The 21,732-nt window shown below is 47.9% G+C and overlaps 1 protein-coding gene across 1 annotated transcript in view; it reads left to right on the top strand.

Annotated features, from left to right (window-relative positions):
• Positions 1-19,922, top strand: part of LOC310752702 (mitochondrial adenyl nucleotide antiporter SLC25A23-like) — a 47,493-nt gene extending 27,571 nt beyond the window's left edge. Inside the window, exons 5-11 of the mRNA XM_083593617.1 lie at positions 6,321-6,479; positions 8,423-8,575; positions 8,877-8,984; positions 10,019-10,186; positions 10,477-10,627; positions 13,875-15,916; positions 16,272-19,922. Of these exons, the coding sequence (XP_083449743.1) occupies positions 6,321-6,479; positions 8,423-8,575; positions 8,877-8,984; positions 10,019-10,186; positions 10,477-10,627; positions 13,875-14,059 (924 nt within the window). The 3' untranslated portion in view covers positions 14,060-15,916; positions 16,272-19,922. The remainder of the gene's footprint in view (positions 1-6,320; positions 6,480-8,422; positions 8,576-8,876; positions 8,985-10,018; positions 10,187-10,476; positions 10,628-13,874; positions 15,917-16,271) is intronic.
• The last annotated feature ends 1,810 nt before the right edge of the window (positions 19,923-21,732 follow it).

Genomic DNA, 21,732 nt, shown 5'->3' with positions numbered 1-21,732 from the left:
TCCCCAAGTTGTTGTTGTTGTATTACAGGCAGTTGGTTTAATCTGGCCCCAGTGGCAGTTTATTTCCTGGAGCAAAATCCTAAAAAAAGAGTGGCTGGATGGGCAGGGTATAAATAATAAATTAGTAGTAGTAGTAGTAGTAGTAGTAGTAGTGGTAGTGGTAGTGGTATGCTCAGGATTGCCCAGAACAGTGCCTTTCAGTCATCGAGTGCCTGGAGTCAGCAGGAATGTTTTAAAATATCTCCTGAAAGCCAGTAATGAGGGAGATAGCAGAAATGACTGGCAGAATCCGAGACCAGGGAGAAGAGTCGGTGGAAGAGGATTGGAAGAAATTTAAAGACTATCTACAGAAATACTGTAAAATTAATGAATGTTAGAATGATGTTGGATAGAAATTAAGTGGTTTCCAGCTGTAATGCTTTAAGAATATGGAAAAAGGGTATAAATAGGTAAAAACATAATTAAAATGATGTTGGATTGGAAATAAGTGGTATTAGCAATAAAGTTAATAAGAATATGCAAAAATGAATTGATAATGGATGAAAATACTGAGTTATAGAATGTTAAGTTATAGAGATAAGATAAATGAAAGAGGGTAAGGATTTGCTGATTTGATTATTTAAATGGGAATACAAGAAGGGGAGGTGTGAGGAAGTCAAAGAAACAAGCAAATGAGTTTTAAGTTATGAAAAAGAATTGTTTTTAATTTTTCTTATTTTTTCTGTGTGTTTATTCTTATTTTTTTGTTTCTTTTATTATGTGTTTTTGTATATTTGTTTTTGTAAAATCTTAATAAATATTTCTCAAAAAAAAAAAAAAAACAAGTAATGAGGGAGATAGATGCACCTCCCTAGGGAAAGCATTCCATAAATGGAAAGCACTGTTTTAGGTACCTGGGTCTCAAGCCATTTAGGGCTTGATGTGAATTTGGACTGGTAGTTCACTGGCAGCCAGTGCAGCACTTTCAGGATCTGTTGCGCAGGGTCCCATCAGGCATTCTGCACCACCTGCAGCCTCCAAACCATCTTTGAGGTAGTCCTACACACAGCACATTACCGTAGTCCATAGGGGAGGTCATCAGAGCATGGTCAAGGGAGGCCGGACTATCCTGATCTAGGACTGGCCATAGCTGGCAAAGCATTCTAAGCTAGCTAGGCATAAGGACTCCTAGCTGTAGAAGCTACATGAGACTGCTGACCTATCAGAATCCTGAAGTACTGGAGTACTCCCAGAGTATCAATCTGTTACTTTAGGGAGAGGGACATCCTCGCCGGAAGCAAATACCAGGCTTGTACTGCCTGCTTTTCCATGCTCAACACCAGTGAATAAAAACACCTCATTAAAATGCAGCAAACCTGTAGGAAACCATCCCCACTGGAAAGTTGCCATTGGGAAAAGGCTGCTCCTAGAATCGCCTGCCCCTCAAGGAAGCAGGGAGCGTGAAGCATAGCCAGGAGCCAAGGATTTCCAGGGAACAGCAAGGAGATGTCCCCCCATCTCCCTTTCCACCCTTCCTGAACTCTACAGGAGGCGGGAGGAGATAGGAAGGGGAATAGTTCAGATCTCTGGACTGGGTGCTGGCCAAGACCCTCTTTCTTCACTGTCCTGTTCCAGCCACGCTAATCTCATCAGCCGATCGGAACAGGGAAGATTAAAGTTTATATTTAAACGCAATGTGTGTCTCTCCCCTCCCCGTTTGCCAGACTTTGCCCATAGTGTCAGCTGGAAGGCCAGGGGAGAAGGGGCTTGGTCACTTTCAAGGCCCCCTAGGCACAATCCTCACCTTAAACTCTTCGCTCTCCAACATGCCCAGTTGAACTCAGATCTATTCCACCAGCATCCCTTTCTCACCTGCCGCACTTCGAGAGAGAGATAAGAGATGGCAGCCGATGAGCTCCAGGTGTTGAGTCCTCCACTGAGAGAGGACTGGGGAGCCTGTGGGTGGAATGGGTCAGAGGCCAAGAGCCCAGGCCGTCCTGCCACCATCTGGGAAGAAGATCTCTTGCCCATGATCCCTTTAGATGAGCGGGAACTGTGCAAGAACTCAGCAGCCCTGTGCAGCTTCCATTCACTTCAATATGGTGCATGTTGGAATATTTCCAGATGATTCTGCACCTGGGTGGGGTCTCTGTGTGTGCTGTTGGGCCTTTCTGCCTTGGGCCCCAAAACGTCTCGGGTCAGCCCACAGGAACCAACTCCTAGGGGACAAGGTCCCTTCAGATCCCCCCTAAAATATTTGAGGGGGCTGGCCCTCCCAAAGTAGGAGAGCATTGCCATTCAAATGGTGTGAGAGAGCCATATATTGTGACTGATTATGCAAGGCGGAGCTTACCTGGGGCTCCCCCCCCCTCAAATTTCTTTTATTCAAGTGACACCCCTGGGCCAGCCCTTCCCCTGAGTTCCATTTCTTTCTGACTCCCCTCTTGACATTGAGGGCCAGCCCCCTTCCCTGCTCTGCGTGTCTGTAATCCGTAGGTGCCGATGGGATTGGCTCTCTCACTCATGCCCCTCCCCCTGATTATCCCTCCAATCCCATTAGGAGATTGCAGGAGGGTTTATCGTGTGCCCTCCTTGTGGTGCCCAGCACTTTCCTGCACATGCCCGGCATGGAAGACCTGTCTCCCGTCAGGAAGGGCCCAGACGCCCAGAGCACCTCGGGGATCCATGGGAATTCAAGGCTGCTGTCCCTGGCTGAGCTGTGGGAAAGTGACTACAGGCGCCCCAAAGGCTTCGAGTCCATCCTGGGGGAGCATGAGATGGTAGGGCTAAGTCTCCATGGCTGGAGCTTCCTTTTCTCCCCCTCCTAACCCACAGACTGCCTTGAGGTCCCAAGGCATCTCTCCAGAATCCCTGGCTGGCATTCCACTATGTTTTACTCAGAGTAGACCCATTGGCATTAATGAATGTGACTAAATTGGATCCATTGATTTCAACAGGTCTACTCTATTGGATCCAGGCTCCCTGTTTCTTCCCCACCCCCTTTTACCTCTCTAAGCCAGTATGCTCAATTTCCATTGCATCGCTCAGGACCAAACCAGATGTTGCCATGTTTCCTTGCTTCCTGTGGCAGCTGTGGGCAGACGCTTGTGGTGGTGATAGGTAGCATAGTGACCTCTGGGTAATGTTGGCCTCCCACTCCTGCCAGCCCCAGTTAAGACGGTCAGCGGTCAAGGATGATGGGAGACGGTGTGATAGGAATTTTATGGTCTTAGACATATATTAAATGTTCATAAGTGTACCAAACAAGCACATACATAGATCAGCACAGGAAGACCGACCTGGAACCATTTTGATTCCCAAACTGTCCCAAACTGACCAAATGTTTTCTCTGCAAGGTCAAAGGAAAATGGAAAAGCCTCCCCATTGTCTTTTCCTTCACAAATCCTGTCTTAAGGGTATGTCTGTGTTTGAATAGGGTGTGAACCAGTGACATGGCCCAGGAACTAAGTATTTATCATTACAAAAGACTAGCCAGGCTACCAAGGAAATCCAATCAAGTAACCTGCCAGACAGGAGATAAACAAAGACAGGAGAAAAACAACATTCAAATGTTCTGTTTTAGACCGCCTTTTTGTGATGTAGGTGTGATGTATCTGAGGGGTGGTCTTAGGTTACACCCTTTCTGTGATGTATGTATGATGTTTCTGGGGGTGGTCTTGATCTACAGGGTGGCAATTTCAAAAGTCTTTATAAGGCCTTGCACGCCATTTTTCTAGGTCCCTCCTTTCTCCTGCGGGTGAGGGGAGCACCCTGTTGCAACAGATCAATAAAGATCAAGCTTACTAGCTGCTTTGCTTCTCAATATTCTCTGGTTGGCCTCTGTTATTCTCTCCTACCAATAGGGAACCTATGTAAGGACTCTATATGGGCTCTTGGATACCCCATAAGGGAAAAGGGCAATTTTTGTTTACAACAGACGGCCACCTGGGCTACCCCTGCTGCACAGAACCTGTTGCTCAGTGCAGAATGAGGCTTGTGGTGCACTGCTTTTGTAGGAAAGAGTAACACTTGATGGTATGTCTCGACCCGTTCAGTTCAACAGGTCTTCCCCACTGTCACTGAAAAGACCACAGGGGGAGCTGTTGCCCATCAGAACCTATTCCGTTCTTCTGTCCCCAACAAGCACAGTGCTATCAGGTTTCTCTGTGTAAAACTTTCCTGCAATTAGTTTGGACGGATTTGTGTGTTAAATCTGTGTCCTATCCTACCCCACACCCCACTCCCAGAGAGCTCACAGCAGCATGTATGCCTCTTTCCCCCACATCTGCTTTATCCCCACAACTCGGTGAGTTAGGTTAGGGTGAGATGTCCCAGCTACCCTACAGTCATGCAGTGAGCTTTGTGGTTGTGTGAAGATTTGAGCCTAGCTCTCCCTGGTTCCTAGACAAACGCTCTAGACAACGCTAGCTAAAATATTTCCTTGTGTCCTATAACCCAGCCACAGCATTGCTTGCCTTATTTCACTCTCAGCGAAATATTATTTCTTTAATAATAATAAGAAAATTGCACAAATTTGCCATCTCACTATAGAAGTGTCACTCTTTCCCAGGGCCAGATTTAGGTTTGATGAGGCCCCAAGCTACTGAAGGTAATGGGACCCTTTATATGTCCACCTGTCCTTTGCCAACAACAAATTGTCGCTGTATTTTTGTGTTGAATATATGCTATATGGTAATTTATGGACCCAATAGGTATCTAAAGTCACTTGCACATAACAAATAGGAGCCTACACAACACAAAATACAGTTGCTGTATGTGGGCTTTATTTTATTTCTTTTTTATCTTATATTTTGGAAATGTACATCCAGGTGTTTCTTTTCCTTTAAATTTTTTTTGGGGGGGCCCAAGAGAGTGGGGCCCTAAGCTATACTGTAGCTTGTTTAGCTTATACGTAAATCCGGCACTGCTCTTTCCTTTTGAGAACGTTGTGTATGTGTGTGTTGTGTTGCATCTGCTGATATTGCACAGATTCGTTTACCCCACATCTCTCCTATAATAATCACTTCGTATTCATATATATATAAATATGAATGAATATTATATCTATTTAAACCTATCATCCTGAGAAGAGGGAGAATGTATGTAAAGGAAGCTTTAACTGCCGGTGTGTATTAATGCAAGCATAGTGAAGATGTGGGTTCTCTCTAGCCAAAACAGCCCAGAGAATATTTACCAAAGTGAGCAGATCCAAGGACATTGGTGCTCTGACGACATTAATATCGGCCGTGCCTTTTGCCGCTACAATAAGCTCTCTGAAAACTGATCTTTTTTTGCATGTGTTGGATCTTCTGCTTAGTCTTATTAAATCATGTGAGTCCTTGAGCGCAGGAATGTTTTCAGTATTAAACTCCTGCTGCCCTTGAACAGGATCTGCTGCAGGTCATTAGCTGGTTGGTGTAGCAAAGGCTTCTGTGATCTACCATGATTTACACTCCCTGCTATGGCATGGGCTGTGGCAGGTCCATTGGCAGAATTCTTGGAAGGGAGGCAGTGAAACGTTCCACCGCAGCTGCATGGAATAGGGGAGCATTATAAGTCAATCCAAACGAGCAAAAGCCTAAATATAAGTTTGAATATGTTTGCAATTCAATCCTATCCATGTTTGCTCAGAACAAGCCCTCCTGCGCTTACTCCATTGATTTGTAGGACCGCAGCTTCAAAGTGGTTTGATTTAATTAAATGATTTTAAGAAAACAAAGTCTCGGGAGCATCTCAGTCATTCCCAGTGTCTTTGTGTTCACTGGCTAGAATGCTGGAAGCTTGGAGCAGGTTTCGCTCTTACTGCACGACTGATATGCGATAGCATTTGCTAGCTGACATCATGTAGTATTTGAAAGTTGAGAGGTTATGAGATGACATATATTACATTTGCCTGAGTCAAAATAAGCAAGAAAGTCCAACGAATACTTGAGAAATACTCGGATTTCAATGCTCAATAGAAAACACCCATTAAACAAAATTCCAGTTTGAAATTTTGAATCAAAAATGTGGTGGAAATTGATGTTTTGGAGCATTTAGAATATTCGTAAATCCAGACCTGGGACTCAGCTATACAGCTGCAAATAAAACGTTTTAAGTGTGTTGCAAAGTGCATTACACAAATGAGACACTAGATGGTGATGGTGACCTTGGCAAATTCAATATGTTTTTCAAAGCATTTTTTTTAAAAAACCAACACATTTTCACAACTTTTTTTTATATGTGTCTAGATTCCACCCTGGAGGTTGTCTTCTTAATAACAGATGCTTCTCAGTCAAATGTGGACAGAGCTGCTTGTCTTTTCTTTAGCTTTTTCCTGTTCTGACTGCATTCCTCTGCAGGTCCTTGACATTGGCGAGTGCCTCACCGTCCCAGATGAGTTTTCAGAGAAGGAGAAGAAGACAGGGATGTGGTGGAAGCAGCTCATTGCTGGAGCCATGGCTGGTGCTGTCTCCAGGACTGGAACTGCCCCATTGGACCGACTGAAAGTCTTCATGCAGGCAAGGAGCTGCTAAGAATTACGGAGGGAGGGGAAACAGTATTTCATTCTGCATTGGGACCTGGAATGGTGGCATCAGTTCATGTGGTGTGGGGCAATGACAAACTCAAATGGGCCTCTGTTTTGTCCCAGAATGCCATGCTCAGGATGTTATGACCAGGTTTTTTTTTACATAGTATGTTATGCATGAAGACTGTAAAAGGAGAAAAAGGGCTGCCCCATACAAGCAGGAGCCTACAGGTTCAGGGGTCTTTCATTTACCGTATTTTTCGCTCCATAAGACGCACTTTTCCCCTCTTAAAAACTAAGGGGAAATGTCTGCACGTCTTATGGAGCGAATGTGTGGTCCCTGGAGCTAAATTGCCGGAGTGCGGCACGCTCCTAAGCTGCTCTTTGGGGCTGGCGGGGGAAACCTGGGTTTCCTCCTCCAGCCCTGGGAGCAGCGGGCAGGCTTCACGCAGATGCGCGCTCCTGAGCCGCTCTTTGGGGCTGGCGGGGGAAACCCGGGCTCCCCCCGCCAGCCCCAACAAGCTATGGGAGCAGTGGATAGGCTGCTCCCTGAGCTGCTCTTTAGGGCTGGGGGGGGACCAGGGCTTCCCCCTCCAGCCCTGGGAGCAGCGGGCAGATCTGGGGTAGCCCGCGAAGCCTCCGCAGGGCAGCGGGATGAAGGCTCCCCGCTGCCCTGCGGAGGCTTCACGGGCTACCCCAGAAGCCAGAACAGCTAGAGGGAGCCCTGCACAGTGCTCCCTCTAGCTGTTCTAGCTTCTGCCTTAGCGGCACGAAGCCTCCGCAGGGCAGCAGGGAGCCTTCATCCCGCTGCCCTGTGGAGCCTTCGCACGGCTATCCCTGGCTTTTGTGGGAGGTGCGTCCTACGGTCCGGTGCGTCTAATAGAGCGAAAAATACAGTGCCTCCCTGATTCCTGAAATATGGCAGGGGAAACGGCTGTGTAGAATCAGCCTTCTCATTGGGTTTACTGCTCTTGGAATTCCACCAAGTCCAAAGACAGCACTCTGATGAGTGCAAGCGATGCTGTTATCTGCAGGCTCGACTACAGCAGAGCTGGCCATTTGCTGAAAAGTCAGTGTGTGAGTTCAAAACTTCCTGTGCCTCTTAGTTTCTGCCCTTGGCATTAAACTCCAAGCAAAGACCACACCTCTCTGTGGCGTGACCCAAAACACATTTTGAAATACCGTGACCCCTGTTTGAAGTACGTTTTGAAAGACTGGCCTTGGGAATTGTTGAAAAAGACCAAGCTCTTCCCCCGCAGCATTTGAAGATAGCAAATGGGAGGAGAGACTGGATGTTGGGGGAAGTGGAGAGATGCATGCGAGACCTACAGAGCTTATTTCTTCACAGAAGGTGGCTTAATTTCTGACTAGTGTTAAACCTTATCTGCTCCCCTCGGCAAACCTTAACATTCAGGGAAACAGATTTCATTTATTTAGGTATTGCACTCATATCCCAAGCTTTTTTCCAAGCTCTCCCAGGTCCTAGTCTGACACTCTAACCACTGCACACCATAGAGGACACTGTGTGCAATCAAAGAGTTGCATCAACAACAATGAAGAAGAACATGGCTGTATCAGAGTCTTCTCCTAGTGTTCCTAATTTTTCCATAGGATAAACGCCAACCTTGACTTCTGTCTGCATCCCTCCTCCTTTCTCCCAGAAAATAGCAGCAACACCTTCTCGGAGCCTTTAAATCTTGCACATTTAGCAATCTTGCCTCCTGTGCCTTCCCAGTGGACTCCATTGTGAAATTTGAGGGGCCTTTTTGGAATGCTGCCAAGGATACTGGGATGCAGATCCCGCAACACGCACGGGCTTTTCATTGATACCCCAACCCCTGAAAAATGGCCATTGTTGCTTATGCTGTCAGGAATAAGGGGCGGTTCTCTTTTCCTTGCCCAGACCCTGATGCTGTGGTTCCATCTTGCTTGTAGGTTCACGCCTCCAAGAACAACAGTATGAACGTTTTGGGCGGATTGCGAGGCATGGTACGCGAAGGAGGCATCCGCTCCCTGTGGCGAGGCAACGGGATCAATGTGCTCAAGATCGCACCTGAGTCTGCCATCAAGTTCATGGCCTATGAACAGGTACAGCCTGGGGACGGGGCTGCAGCTTTGCATGTTGTCCCTGTGCACGTGCGCACAGCATTTTAATTCCTTTTTTTAAAGTCCTTCATTACTGGACAGAACAATGACTTCATGCAGCACAGTATTTCCAATACCCAAGTGCATGGAACTCCACCTTGGGCATGTCTTTATTGCAAGAACTCGCCCTAAAAGGATCACGCTTCTTTTACTCAGCTGCATCGCCCTCACTCAGCCCAAAGTGCCTAAGGGGGGAGTTCACCAAATCTATCTGTGGCTCGCAATCCATTGCTTATCATTGCAGATCAAGCGGGCAATTCGTGGGCAGCAGGAAACACTGAGGGTGCAGGAGAGATTTATTGCTGGCTCCCTGGCTGGCGCCACAGCACAGACCATAATCTACCCCATGGAGGTAAGTTTTCTTTGGTAGTAGAACTTAAGGGGCCAATTCTCATTCTGTTGCTGACTTCATCCATGAAATCCACCCAAATGAATGTGAGAACCTAGCACTACAGTGGAACCTCGATTTTTGAATGTAATCGATTCTGGAAGACGGTTCAACTTCTGAAACGTTCGAAAACTGGGGCACAAAGGGCTGTCAGCAAATTCAATTGAGAAAATTGAAAAACACACAGAGGAAGCCACTCGACTTCCGAGGTGCGTTCGAAAACGGAAGCATTTACTTCCGGGTTTTCGGGTTCTGAAACTTTCGTCAGTGGCGTTGTTCGAGAACCGATGTTCCGCTGTACTGCTAACTAATACAGGCCTAGGAGAAGTATCCCCTCTTCAGTGCAATTCCCCAGTTCTCCCTACTAATTTGTGGACAGATACTATGAAGAAGTTGGGACGTGGGTGGCACTGTGGGTTAAACCACAGAGCCTAGGACTTGCCAATCAGAAGGTCGGCGGTTCAAATCCCCACGACGGGGTGAGCTCCCATTGCTCGGTCCCTGCTCCTGCCAACCTAGCAGTTCGAAAGCACGTCAAAGTGCAAGTAGATAAATAGGTACCGCTCCAGCGGGAAGGTAAACGGCGTTTCCATGCGCTGCTCTGGTTCGCTATAAGCGGCTTAGTGATGCTGGCCACACGACCCGGAAGCTGTACGCTGGCTTCCTCAGCCAATAAAGCAAGATGAGTGCCGCAAGCCCAGAGTTGGCCATGACTGGACCTAATGGTCAGGGGTCCCTTAACCTTTACCATGAAGACATTTCGCCAGAAGGAACTTTTGTATTTAAGGGACAGAAAGGTCTTGATCATTTCTTTTCAGTATGGTGGGATTTTATTTCACAAAGTTTCGTTTCAGATGTACCCGTCTCTTTCCCTGTGCCATCTAGAGAAACATGGCTGTCGTGATTTCAGACTGGATGCTGTTGCTTAATACAAGGGGGTGATGAATAAAGGAGGGATATTCATGCCTTAGTTCATCTGATTCCCCCTCCTTCTCCAGGTTCTAAAAACACGGCTGACCCTCCGCAAGACGGGTCAGTACTCCGGGGTGGCGGACTGTGCCAGGCAGGTCCTGCGGAAGGAAGGGATCCGTGCCTTTTACAAGGGCTACCTGCCAAACATGCTGGGCATCATTCCCTACGCTGGCATTGACCTGGCAGTTTACGAGGTGAGTGACTGGGCATGGGGTTGGCACGAACAGCAAGGGAAGCTCAACCTCGCCTCCTACTGGCTGCTAGTCCTCTGTAAGGAAGGATCCTTAAGGCCCTTTTGAAAGCCGCTGCCACCATCCTTGCAGGAACCCTTTCTCTCCCATGCTGAGTGGCTAAACGGCAATCTTGCCAGATTCCAAGGCTTGGCATGAAAGCCGCTGCCTCCCGATCTGTGTTAGGTGCTGGGATGAACCTGTGCCGGATTCCCAAGTTACCGACTCCCCCTCTCCCCTTCCTTTTGCGGCAGACACTGAAGAACACCTGGCTGCAGAAGTACAGCAAGGACACAGCTGACCCGGGCGTTCTGGTGCTCTTGGGCTGTGGCACTGTCTCCAGCACCTGCGGCCAGATCGCCAGCTACCCGCTAGCTCTGGTGCGGACCCGGATGCAAGCCCAAGGTGAGATTGCGGCATTGTCCGGATGGCCTGGCCTCCAAGGAGAGCACTGAAGGTGACTGTGACTGAGGTGTAATGAGCAGGAGGCTGGACTAACTGCAAAGCCCCATTAACAATGAGGGGACATAAGGAGCGTGGGGAAGAAACTCGGGGGGAGGGGAGGGATAAGAAACAATGGGCTGCTAACATAACAATATCTCCTCATACTTGTCGGGTTTCAGGGCTGACCATGAGTTTACAGTTTAGACCTACACACACACACACACCATCAGGCTTCACCTGACTCTGCTCTGTGATCTCATCAGGCAGCGCTAGGCTCTTTGGGCAGTTTCCAATTATAAATTATAAAACCACAGTAAAACATCAAACATTAAAGACTTCCCAGTACAGGGCTGCCTGCAGATGTCTTCTAAAAGTTGTATAGTTATTTATCTCATTGACATCTCATGAGACAGCATTCTGCAGAGATGAGAAGGCCCTCTGCCTGGTTCCCTGTAACTTCTCGGAACAAGGGAACCGCCAGAAGGCCCTCGGAGCTGGACCTCAGTGTCCGGGCTGAATGATGGCAGTGGAGACACTCTTTCAGGTATACAGAGCCAAGGCCGTTTAGGACTTTTAAAGTCAACATCAACAGTTTGAATTGTGATCGAAAACTTACTGGGAGCCAGTGTAGGCCTTTCAGGACTGTTGTTATATGGTCCCAGAGGCTGCTCCCAGTCACCAGTCTAGCAGTCATTTTGGATTAATTGTAGTTTCTGAGTCTCCTTCAAAGGTAGACCCAAGCAGAGCGCATTGCAGTAGTCCAAGCGGGAGATCGCCAGAACATGTAACACTCTGGTGAGACAGTGCACAAGCAGGTAGGGATGTGGTTGAGGCCAGCACCAGAGATGGGCATCATTGCACACCTGTCAAGGCCCACACCTCTGTACGGGGACCACTATTGTCAATGCCCCCCACCCCAAGCTTCTATGCTGTTGCTCCATCTTCAGTAGCTGAGCATGCAAGCATTGACAAAAGCGAGGAGACAGGGTAGAGGCAGGGAATTGTATCTGGCCAGCAGTGTGTGTTTGTGTGTGTCTGTCCTGTGGGTCCACTTTGACATGTAGCCAGGTTGCTCACATGTCAATCACCTGACGTCGCCATTGCCTCAGATGAAGTTTCCTATGAATTCAAGCTGGTTTGCAGATGAGAAACGTTCACTTGCACAGAACCCCTTCACTTGTGAGCTCCCAAGCTGGGCTTGCTGTCTGCACTGGTCAGCTAATTGTTCCTGACAGCAAGCCCTGCCTTCAGCAGTGATCAGCTCTACCAGGGAGTTCCTTGCTGGACACTCCCTAGCACAGCTGATCCCTGGAAGGCACATGTTGCTCCTTCGCAGCTACACCTTTTCCTGTCCCACACCTAATGTCCTATGATATCTGGTGTGGGGCAGGTGGCTTAGAGAACACAGCCCGATTCGGCCCAGGGGGCAGAGGTTCTCCAGGCCTGCGACACAGTACCATCGTTCACATGCCTTGCACTCGCCCTCAGGGCAGTTGTGTAGATTGGGCCCAAAGGAAGAGGGCAGTGAGAGACTGTCAGTGAGGAGGAGTGGGGGGCTCGATCCAGGGGAGGACACCCAATGAGGACATCTTGCCAAGAGCCCTCTGAAACCTGGAGCCAGCACTGAAGTTGACAGCTCTGCTTTGGATTGTTGGATAGACCTCACCAAGATACATAGAGAGCAGTCAAATACAACATTCCTAGAGTGGACATGAAAGTGGATGTTTGCTCCAGCCAGTAGAAAACTTCCTGTTTCCTCCTGGGTTGGGACAGACTTCCTCTGCATGTGACTGGAGGTGGGCATGACCTTACCTGTGCAGTTAACAAAAGCACTAGGCACACAGCCCCCCCCTCTCTAACTCCATTTGTCAGAGAAGCAACAGCTTTTTAGCTTGAGATGTTCTGTTGGCTTTCAGCAGAAGACAAAGGGACTATCTCCATATGGGATAGATTCCACGTGTATATACTTTGTAACCTAAATCTGCCTTCAGGGATCCATCTGTGAACTGAATGTGTGAGTAAACTTCTTTTATACTTTTTACACAAGATTGTGTCGTGTCTGTTCTTTTTAAGGGGGAGAAAAGGGGATTACCAGGAATCCTATATTGAGAAGCTTATACGAGCTTGCAACCACCTAACTGCTGTGCACATTTAAAAGGGGAATGCACTCTGATAAGTAAAGGGACTTGCTAAGTTAGGAAGGATATTATTAAACAATATACAGTGGTACCCATGGCTGTCAACGTTTCCCATTTTTTAAGGGAAATTCCCTTATTCCGAATAGGATTCCTCGCAAGAAAAGGGAAACGTTGACATCTATGGTGGTACCTCGGGTTAAGAACTTAATTCGTTCTGGAGGTTCGTTCTTAACCTGAAACTGTTCTTAACCTGAGGTACCACTTCAGCTGGGATGCGGGTGGCGCTGAGGTTTTACCCACAGCGCCACCCGCGTCCCTAGGGCTTGCCGATCGCATGGTCGGCGGTTCGAATCCCCGCGGCGGGGTGAGCTCCTGTCTTTCGGTCCTGCCCACCTAGCAGTTTGAAAGCACCCCTAAGTGCTAGTAGATAAATAGGTACCGCTTTATAGCGGGAAGGTAAATGGCGTTTCCGTGTGCTGCGCTCGTGCCGGCTCGCCAGAGCAGCTTCGTCACGCTGGCCACGTGACCCGGAAGTGTCTCCGGACAGCGCTGGCCCCCAGCCTCTTAAGTGAGATGGGCGCACAACCCTAGAGTCGGACACGACTGGCCCGTATGGGCAGGGGTACCTTTACCTTTACCTTACCACTTCAGCTAATGGGGCCTCCCGTTGCCACCGCACCACCAGCATGTGATTTCTGTTCTCATCCTGAGGCAAAGTTCTTAACCTGAGGTACTATTTCTGGGTTAGCGGAGTCTGTAACCTGAAGCATCTGTAACCTGAAGTGTCTGTAACCTGAGGTACCACTGTATCCTCTCCTCCCTCCCTGAACATTCCCACACAGAGATCAGGTGGGCCCAAGCAGGGGTGAGTTCCGTCCAATCACTGTTGATGCAGAGACTCCTCTGTCGGGTCTCGCTGAATTCCATTCCTATGCTGAAACACCTATAGCATTAATTAAAAGCTGGGGCCGCTTACAGAAACAGAAGCGACCCTCTCCTGGAACTTTGTTGGAGGAGCTTTCAAACATATGACCCTGACCTCTCTGCTCCTTTCCCCTCTCTCTCTGCAGCAACCATTGAAGGTGCCCCACAGCTGAGCATGCTGGGCCTCTTCAGGCACATCCTCTCTCGAGAAGGGGTGCTGGGACTCTACCGCGGCATTGCCCCCAACTTCATGAAGGTCATTCCCGCCGTCAGCATCAGCTACGTTGTGTATGAGAACATGAAGCAGGCTCTGGGGGTCACGTCCAGATGAAGCGGATGAAGCCTGCTTCCCCAAAGGGGCCAGGACCTGCCTCTCAAGAAGGACCGCTCCTGAAGGCAGCAGTAGGTGGGGACGTACCTCCTCTGCTCTAGTGCCCTGTGGGGCAGGGAGTGGGCAGCTGGGCGGAGGAAGGCCGGAGAGTGCTGCAGTGAGCGGGCCCTTGTTCTCCTCATCCCCAGAAGAGCAGAGAATTCTTCCTCAGCAAGGAGGACCAAGGAGGCCTGTCCCACTTGCTTACAAAGGTGTCCCCCGTCCCACCACCAGATGCCGGAGGATGAGAAGTGCCGTGGCCCTTTTGAGGTAGATTTCTTGGGCTCCCAAGTGCTAGAGTCTCTGGGGACAGCCACCTCAAACGGGCTTGCTTCTGAGTCAAGGCTACTCGCCAGGAGCCTGCCGCTCTCGCTGCATGTGTGTCGTCTTCTTCCCTGCCCACCCCCCCAGCATGTTTCCTGTTCTGCGTATTTCTGACAGCCATCCAGCAGGAAACCAACCCCACCAACGTTCATTGCCGGTGACGTGTGGCCGGATCTGGAATGAGCAGCTATGGTGTAAGCAAACTGGGGAAGGTACTCTTCACCCCACTTCACCCACGGTGTCTCAGCACTGGAGATGATGCATTCAGGAACAATCTGCCGTACACTGGAGGTGTTAGAAAATTCAGCATTTGCAACCAGGTGTTTTCCAAGCCCTTTTGTTGACACCCTGGCATCTGGGGTTTGAGGATACCCGAGGACATGTTCTTACTCCACCCCAGATATCCAGCTGCAAAACTGAACCAGGTTGATCCCTCTTCCATTCCTCTCTCTTCCACATCCTGTGGGGGCACTGGAGCACCAATGAGTTGCATTTCAGCCCAGCACTGCGTTATCTTTACCTATGTGGAAAGTGTCTGTATATTTTGCACGTTGACTTATTTTTAACTTATAAGACTGGTCTGCACTCTCTTCTCGACCTAGACATCGGGAGATGAACTGAAATGTCTTCCCATCCCCAAGCCTTCCCTTTCCCCTCTGAGGTGGTGGACAATGGAGAAAGACATTTCAAGGGCTATTTGCTGTTGTCGTCAACACACTTTACCTGAGGTCTCTGGATTTCTTGTGTGAACACATTTCTGCTTGCTGGGAGATGTTTGTGAGGGTCACATCAGCACTGCGGCTTAAGAAGTGACACCCCCTCCCTAACAATAACCCTTGAATCCATGCTCCCTGGTTTCCATGGCCCTCTTCTGTCTTGCTTACCTCTACGTGTTGGCAAGTTGTAATACAAAGGAGGTAGGAACTTATTTTTCCTCTCCCCCCACCCCGGCCCCCGTGGGATATTGCTTTGAAAGATGTAGAAGAGGCAGGATGGCAGGTAGAAAGATTGCCCAGAAATACCTTCCTCCCCACCCACCACCCAGTAATCATAGTAATAGTAATAAAAATAAAAACCTGTTTTCAAAAGATTACCCGGAGCACTATCTTCTAATGTGTACAGTTCTGGGACATTAGGGTCCCAAGCCTCTGCTAAAGGGATCTGTACAGTTGAACCAGAGTCGCACTAAAAACAATTAACAGCAAAAAAAAAAATCTGCGGCAAGAGAAGCTTTCATCTTTGTTTTTCATAGTCATTTCTGCTTCTGCTAATCACGGGCAAGAAGATATTAAGGGCACTAAATTCCTCCCACCACCAGTAACAGCAGCTATATTCAGGAACCTCTCTGGCTACTGAGATTTCCCGCAAGCCTTGCTCCCATGCTTTGCAACCAAAGGGCAGGACCAGGGAAGGACGCCAAATGTTAGAGACGACACTTTTGTAACCACAAGAAGGCAACAATAACTCAAGTTCCCTCAGAGTTTTAATACAGGCGTACCTTGGATCAAGGGACACGGGTGGCGCTGTGGGTAAAAGCCTCAGCGCCTAGGACTTGCCGATTGCATGGTCGGCGGTTCGAATCCCCGCGGCGGGGTGCGCTCCCGTCGTTCGGTCCCAGCGCCTGCCAACCTAGCAGTTTGAAAGCACCCCCGGGTGCAAGTAGATAAATAGGTACCGCTTTATAGCGGGAAGGTAAACGGCGTTCCGTGTGCTGCGCTGGCTCGCCAGATGCAGCTTATCACGCTGGCCACGTGATCCGGAAGTGTCTGTGGACAGCGCTGGCTCCCGGCCTATAGAGTGAGATGAGCGCACAACCCTAGAGTCTGTCAAGACTGGCCTGTACGGGCAGGGGTACCTTTACCTTTACCTTTGATCTCAAACGCCTTGGCTCCCGAACGACTGAAACCCATAAGTGAGTGTTCCAGTTTTCGAACGTTCTTTTGGAAGCCAAACCTCCGGCAGGGCTTCTGATTGGTTGCAGGAGCTATCTGCAGCCAATCAGAAGCAGCGCTTTGGTTTCTGAACGTTTTGGAAGTCGAATGGACTTCTGGAACAGATTCGACTTCCAAGGTACGACTGTACTTGGGACAAGATGTGGATAGGGTGGTTGTTGTTTTAATGGGATCCTTTTTTGCTCAAAAAGGTGCACCTGTACTTTTCATCAGCTTCCAAGACAATAGGAAGTCAACAGTGGCATCTACAGTAAGTTGAAGCTGTGGGACCTCAGACAAGCAGTAGCAATGTTGATGGCAGCAGAGAGGCTCTGCCCCATAACACCCACACAACCTTTGGGAAGGTATCTTCCTTGTAACTGCAGGTCATCTTGTTCCCTCCTCCCCTTAGGCTCAAGGGTAGGATTGTGATTTCTGGACTACAGTGAAGCCTCTGTGATTCCTTCAAATGTGTCAGATGTAGTGTTGAGCTGTGTCAGGGGTGGACCTTGGTAATATGGCGCCCTGTGTGAGGCCAAAATTTGCTCTCCTCCCCGAGGCTTGTGCTGCCTTTCCAAAGCTGGGAAAGCACTAACCTGTTGGAGCCCTCACACCTCCTTCCCAAAGCAAACACTTACTAGACTTTGGGAAGGAAGCAAGAAGGTGCCCCCTTGGCCCCTGACCCTGGCCAGGGGAACCAGTTGCGCTGTCCTAAATCTGGCCCTGGCTTTGTCTGGGAATTCATGTCAGGAAATCAGTCTCTTGGGTTGATATACATGGCCGTAAGTATTTAATACTTTTTTAAAAATGCAAATACAGTGGTACCTTGGTTCTCAAACGTAATCTGTTCCAGGAGCCTGTTTGACTCCCAAAACGGTTCGAAAACCAAGGTGCGGCTTCCGGTTGGCTGCAGGAGCTTCCTGCACTCAAGCAGAAGCCACGTTGGACGTTTGGCTTCTGAAAGACATTCGCAAACCGGAACACTTACTTCCAGGTTTGCGGTGTTCAGGAGCCGGTTTGTTCAGGAGCCAAACCGCTCCGAGTACCAAGGTACTGTATAACAAAAAGAGAAAAATAAAAATTTAGAATTTCTGGCTGATGTTAACAATAAAAAATATTTCATCACTTCTAATTTAAACATATAAATTCAATATAAGCAGTCTGTGTGTCCAAATAGGTTTCTAAACAAGATTGATGATTATAAGCCATGTGTTCAAATGTAGAAAGAGCGCTGCATTTTATTCATGTTTAATGCACAAGAATACACAAGAATCTTGGAAACTGTAATTTGTTGCGGGCGCTGGGAACTGTAGTTCTGCAAGGGGCAAACTACCATTCCCAGGATTTTTTTGGGGGGGAGCCATGTGCTATATGGTGTGGATGTGTGGTGTCTTGGGAGGGAAGGGGGTCAATGCTGCACAGGACCTCCATGTTTCAAGGGGCAACAGAGTGCAGTGCATGACATTGGCTTGGGCCCCTCTTGTGTTGCACAGGTTTGGAATCTCAGCCTTAAGGGCTTGTCCAGATAGCAGTTGTGTCAGTGTGGAAGCCTCACCAGAAAGAGATGCCAAAGAAAGCAGAGAGAATTTGTGCGGTAGTCAGTACACTGTGCAGCTTGCACGACTCTCCGGTGGCTCACTGCACTAGCAGTAATTGGTGTGAGGAACTTGAATTTCCCTGTGGCTAAGGGAAATATTCTGTCTCCGATTTAAGGAGGATATTGAGGAACGTGCAGAGGAAGGTGACCCAGATGACCGAGGGTCTGGAAACCAAGCCTTATGAAAACGCTAGAGGGAGCTGGGTATGTTTTGCCTGGAGAGGGGATATGATAGCCATCTTCAAATAGCTAAAGGGCTGTCACATGGAAGAGGCAGCAAGCTTGTTTTCTGCTGCTGCCCCAGAAGGCAGGACCCGTACTAATGGATTCAAGTTACAAGAAAGGCGATTCCAACTAAACGTGAGGACAAACTTTCTGATGGGAGGAGACAGTGCTATTTTTCTAGAAAAAGAGGTGCCAGAACTCACCATGAACACCTCCCTTGTTCTCTTAGAATGACACCCACCTGAGAGGTGCTGGAATTGAGTTCCAGCTAAAAGAAAGCCCTGGTAAGAGGCTTTCAACAGTGGAATGAACAACCTAGGAAGGTGGCAGACTTTATTTCATTGGAGATATGGGTGGCTATTTTTCAGGGATTCTTTTGTTGTGATTACTTCATTGAAGGTGGGTTCGATGAGATGACCTTTGCCTTTCTTCCAGCTCTATGATTCTGTGTTGCCTGATGGGCATGGTGAACCCATTCCAAGTTAGATGGGGGTTATAATCCCTTTAAAGAGCTTTGAGGAAGACATTAGTTCCACATTTGTAGCTTCTCCGATTGCAGTGAAGGAAAAAGTAGTTGCTGAATACCAGCTCTCTCTTTCAGAGCATTTAACAGGAGACCTTACCTATAAGAAATGAAGAGCAATTATAAATGTATATACCTGCCAGTATTCCTATCTCCGGTTGTGTTCCTGGGCTGACGGTACAAAAATCCAGGAGAGATAGAAAGATGGGGAACCCACTGTACAGAACTGAGGCAATGCTAGAAAGACGTTTAAGATTGTTTTCAGGGGAAACTTATGATTTAAGGTTAATGGCACTTTGATTTTAGTAGCAAAAGGGGGAGAGCAGGAGTTAAGAAACAGCCAAGACTTGGGAGCTTACAGGGATGAAGTGAAACTAAAAGTACCGGTATTCCTTGAGCCTGGCTGGTATCTCATGCTTGGGGCAACTCGCCCTTCTCCTGCTTGCAACACTGGGGAAACCAGGTAGGATTCCTCAGTTGCAGCCTTGAGGTCCCCACCCTCCTGTCAACAATTTGGGAGAAAAGGCAGAGGCCGTTTCTGCTGCCCATTCCCATGTTATGCTCCTTCCTCTGCTAGCTATAGCAAGCGAGATCCCCAGATGTGCTGCCCAGAAGGTGGGTGAATAAAAATGAGTGGGATAAGCTGTCACTGCCTTATCTCCTTTGTCAGCTGCACATTTAAAGGTGTTTTAGGGGAAGTATTTGAGATGTAGACTAGCAACCCTAGTGAGAGGGTTAATTTGGTATGTGACCTAAAGCATGGGGTAGATGTAAGTAAAAGTTTGGAGAATCTAACTGTGGGGCAAAGGACCTGTTAGCCTTCAGATCCCCTCCTGCCACTGAGTCTGCAAAACAACTGTATATCCTGTTATCCAGTTGTGGCCCTGGGCTTCCTGCTGCATGACTCTTTGAGCATTGAAAAGGTGTAAATATCAAATGATCCCTGACTAAAATTTTCTACAGAGAAACCAGCTACCTCTTGTTACTTTCTCCCAGGAAAACAAGTGTGGGGGCTGGATTCTAACATAGAATCCACTTTTTAGGGACAGAGCAAAGTGGAAAGTCCTATCCACAGCTTTTGCATTCATCTTGCACTCTTTCTTTATAAATGTTGCCTGAATCCGACTCCAGCAAGGCTACTTCCATACATCTGTTGCTGCTGCGTTTTGTGTTGGTATTTCAAAGGGAAAAAAGAACACACACTAATAAATTTTCTAAACTTTCCTTTATGTTTCTTGGCCTGCTTATTATGAAAATGGTTTCAGTTGCAGAGTACAAACATTTTAGGGCAGGAATCAACCATGTCTATGTTGCCTTTGTACTAGAAGCTGCATTTTAATTCATTATTCTTAACTTCCTGACCCAAGAGAGACAGGAATACTGTGCAAGGTTCACCAGTCCTCCTGGCTTGCATTACAGTGTGGTTTTATGGCTTGATTGGAGTGAACATTTTGCATCTGTTCCAACTGTATAGTATTATTACTCACTCGCACCACCAAACTGTGAGAAGTTGCAGGGATCATGTTATAGCAGAGCTGGGGAACCTGTAACATTGATGTGGTTGGACTCCAGTTCCTGCAAGCCTTTGCCAGCATAGTCAATGGTCAGGGTTGATGGGAGTTGCATTTAACGACATCTGGAGGACCACGGGCTCACTATGCCTGCACTACAGCATGATTCCTTTGGAGAGAAGAGTACTGGATACTTAGGGCTCATCCACACCTCCAGTTCTCCATGCCTAGAAAGCACAGGCCCAAGCAGTTTTCTGCTCATCCATTTTTTAGGCATGGATCCAAGTGATTTTGCCTTTTCCCTGCTACTTTACCCCAGAAAAGCAGCTTTTTGGCACTGAATTGGAGCAAACAGCAATCCATGGAAAAACCAATTGCGGTTTGTTTTGATTCAGTGCTGAAGATCGTGTTTCCCTGGGGGAAAGTGGTGAGGCAAGCAGAGGTGTGGATAAGTCCTTTGGGTGTCTTTGTAATATTCAATTTATGCAATTTGCAAGTAGTGCCTGGTGAAAGCAGGCAGCTGTGTAGCAGGGTCACAAAGCCTGCTGACTGTGCACCAGGTTCCCAAAGGGAGCCACAGCTTCCAAGAATGCTTCTACTGCAGCTTACCCACAGCTCTCTCTGCCTCCAACTCTGAAAATACAGAATTTGGCTACAGCTGCCACTCCCTACCCAAGCACAGATCCACATTTAAAAGCTCTATTTGGTTTGGTTTTGGGGGGGGTTTTTTGCCCCAGAGCATTCCCTGCGAAGACCCACTTTTTAGTGCTCAACCTGAGCAAACATCAATTTAGTTTTTTCACTGATTGCCATTTGCTTTAAAGGGCAAGTTTTCGCAGGGAAAGCTCCAGAGAGAAAAGGGGGGGGGGAGCGCTTGGAGCTTTAAGGCATGGACCGTACCTGGCAAGAGCGGAGGAAAGTTAAGTATAGATAAGCCCTTACTTCTGAGGTGTGTTACCATCACAAAGCAGAGAGATTATTCAGTCACCAAGACACATGAACATTCTACCCACTGAGAACATATCAACTGATGATTTCTAAACATTAAGCATCTCTGTAAAATTCTGGAGTTGCAAAATGTATATTGTTCAGTTTGAACAAATGACATTGGGATGGCAACCTGTCATGGATGCTTTATGTGAGATTCTTGCATTGCAGGAGGTTGGACTAGATGTCTTAGGGTACCTTCCAACTCTACAAGACTTCATAATTTGCATGAGCAACTGGCTAGAAATTGGCCTGCAGTTCAGGGCTGCCTCAACGACACAAGCAACCAGGCACTATCAGGGAGCTACACCCCTGTTTGCTCTTCAGGACTTAAGGTTGATACAAAACTGGGAAGAGGTGCAACACTTTAGGGCCGTACTTCCCAAAGCATTTCAGAGGGTATATGGCAGATTTTTTAATGTTACTTTATCATAGTTTTTAAGTATTATTAAAACTACCCCCTAATGATCTTCTTGGGTTTTACAGCGCATTATTTAGTGTAACTTTCTTTCTGAAGAACTAGGACATTTCCTCCC

This window comes from Podarcis filfolensis, assembly GCF_964270895.1.
Source record: "Podarcis filfolensis genome assembly, chromosome: 17".
Taxonomy (NCBI): domain Eukaryota; kingdom Metazoa; phylum Chordata; class Lepidosauria; order Squamata; family Lacertidae; genus Podarcis; species Podarcis filfolensis.
Note: the sequence above shows the minus strand (reverse complement) of the source record. Positions and strands in the feature narration are given on the sequence as shown.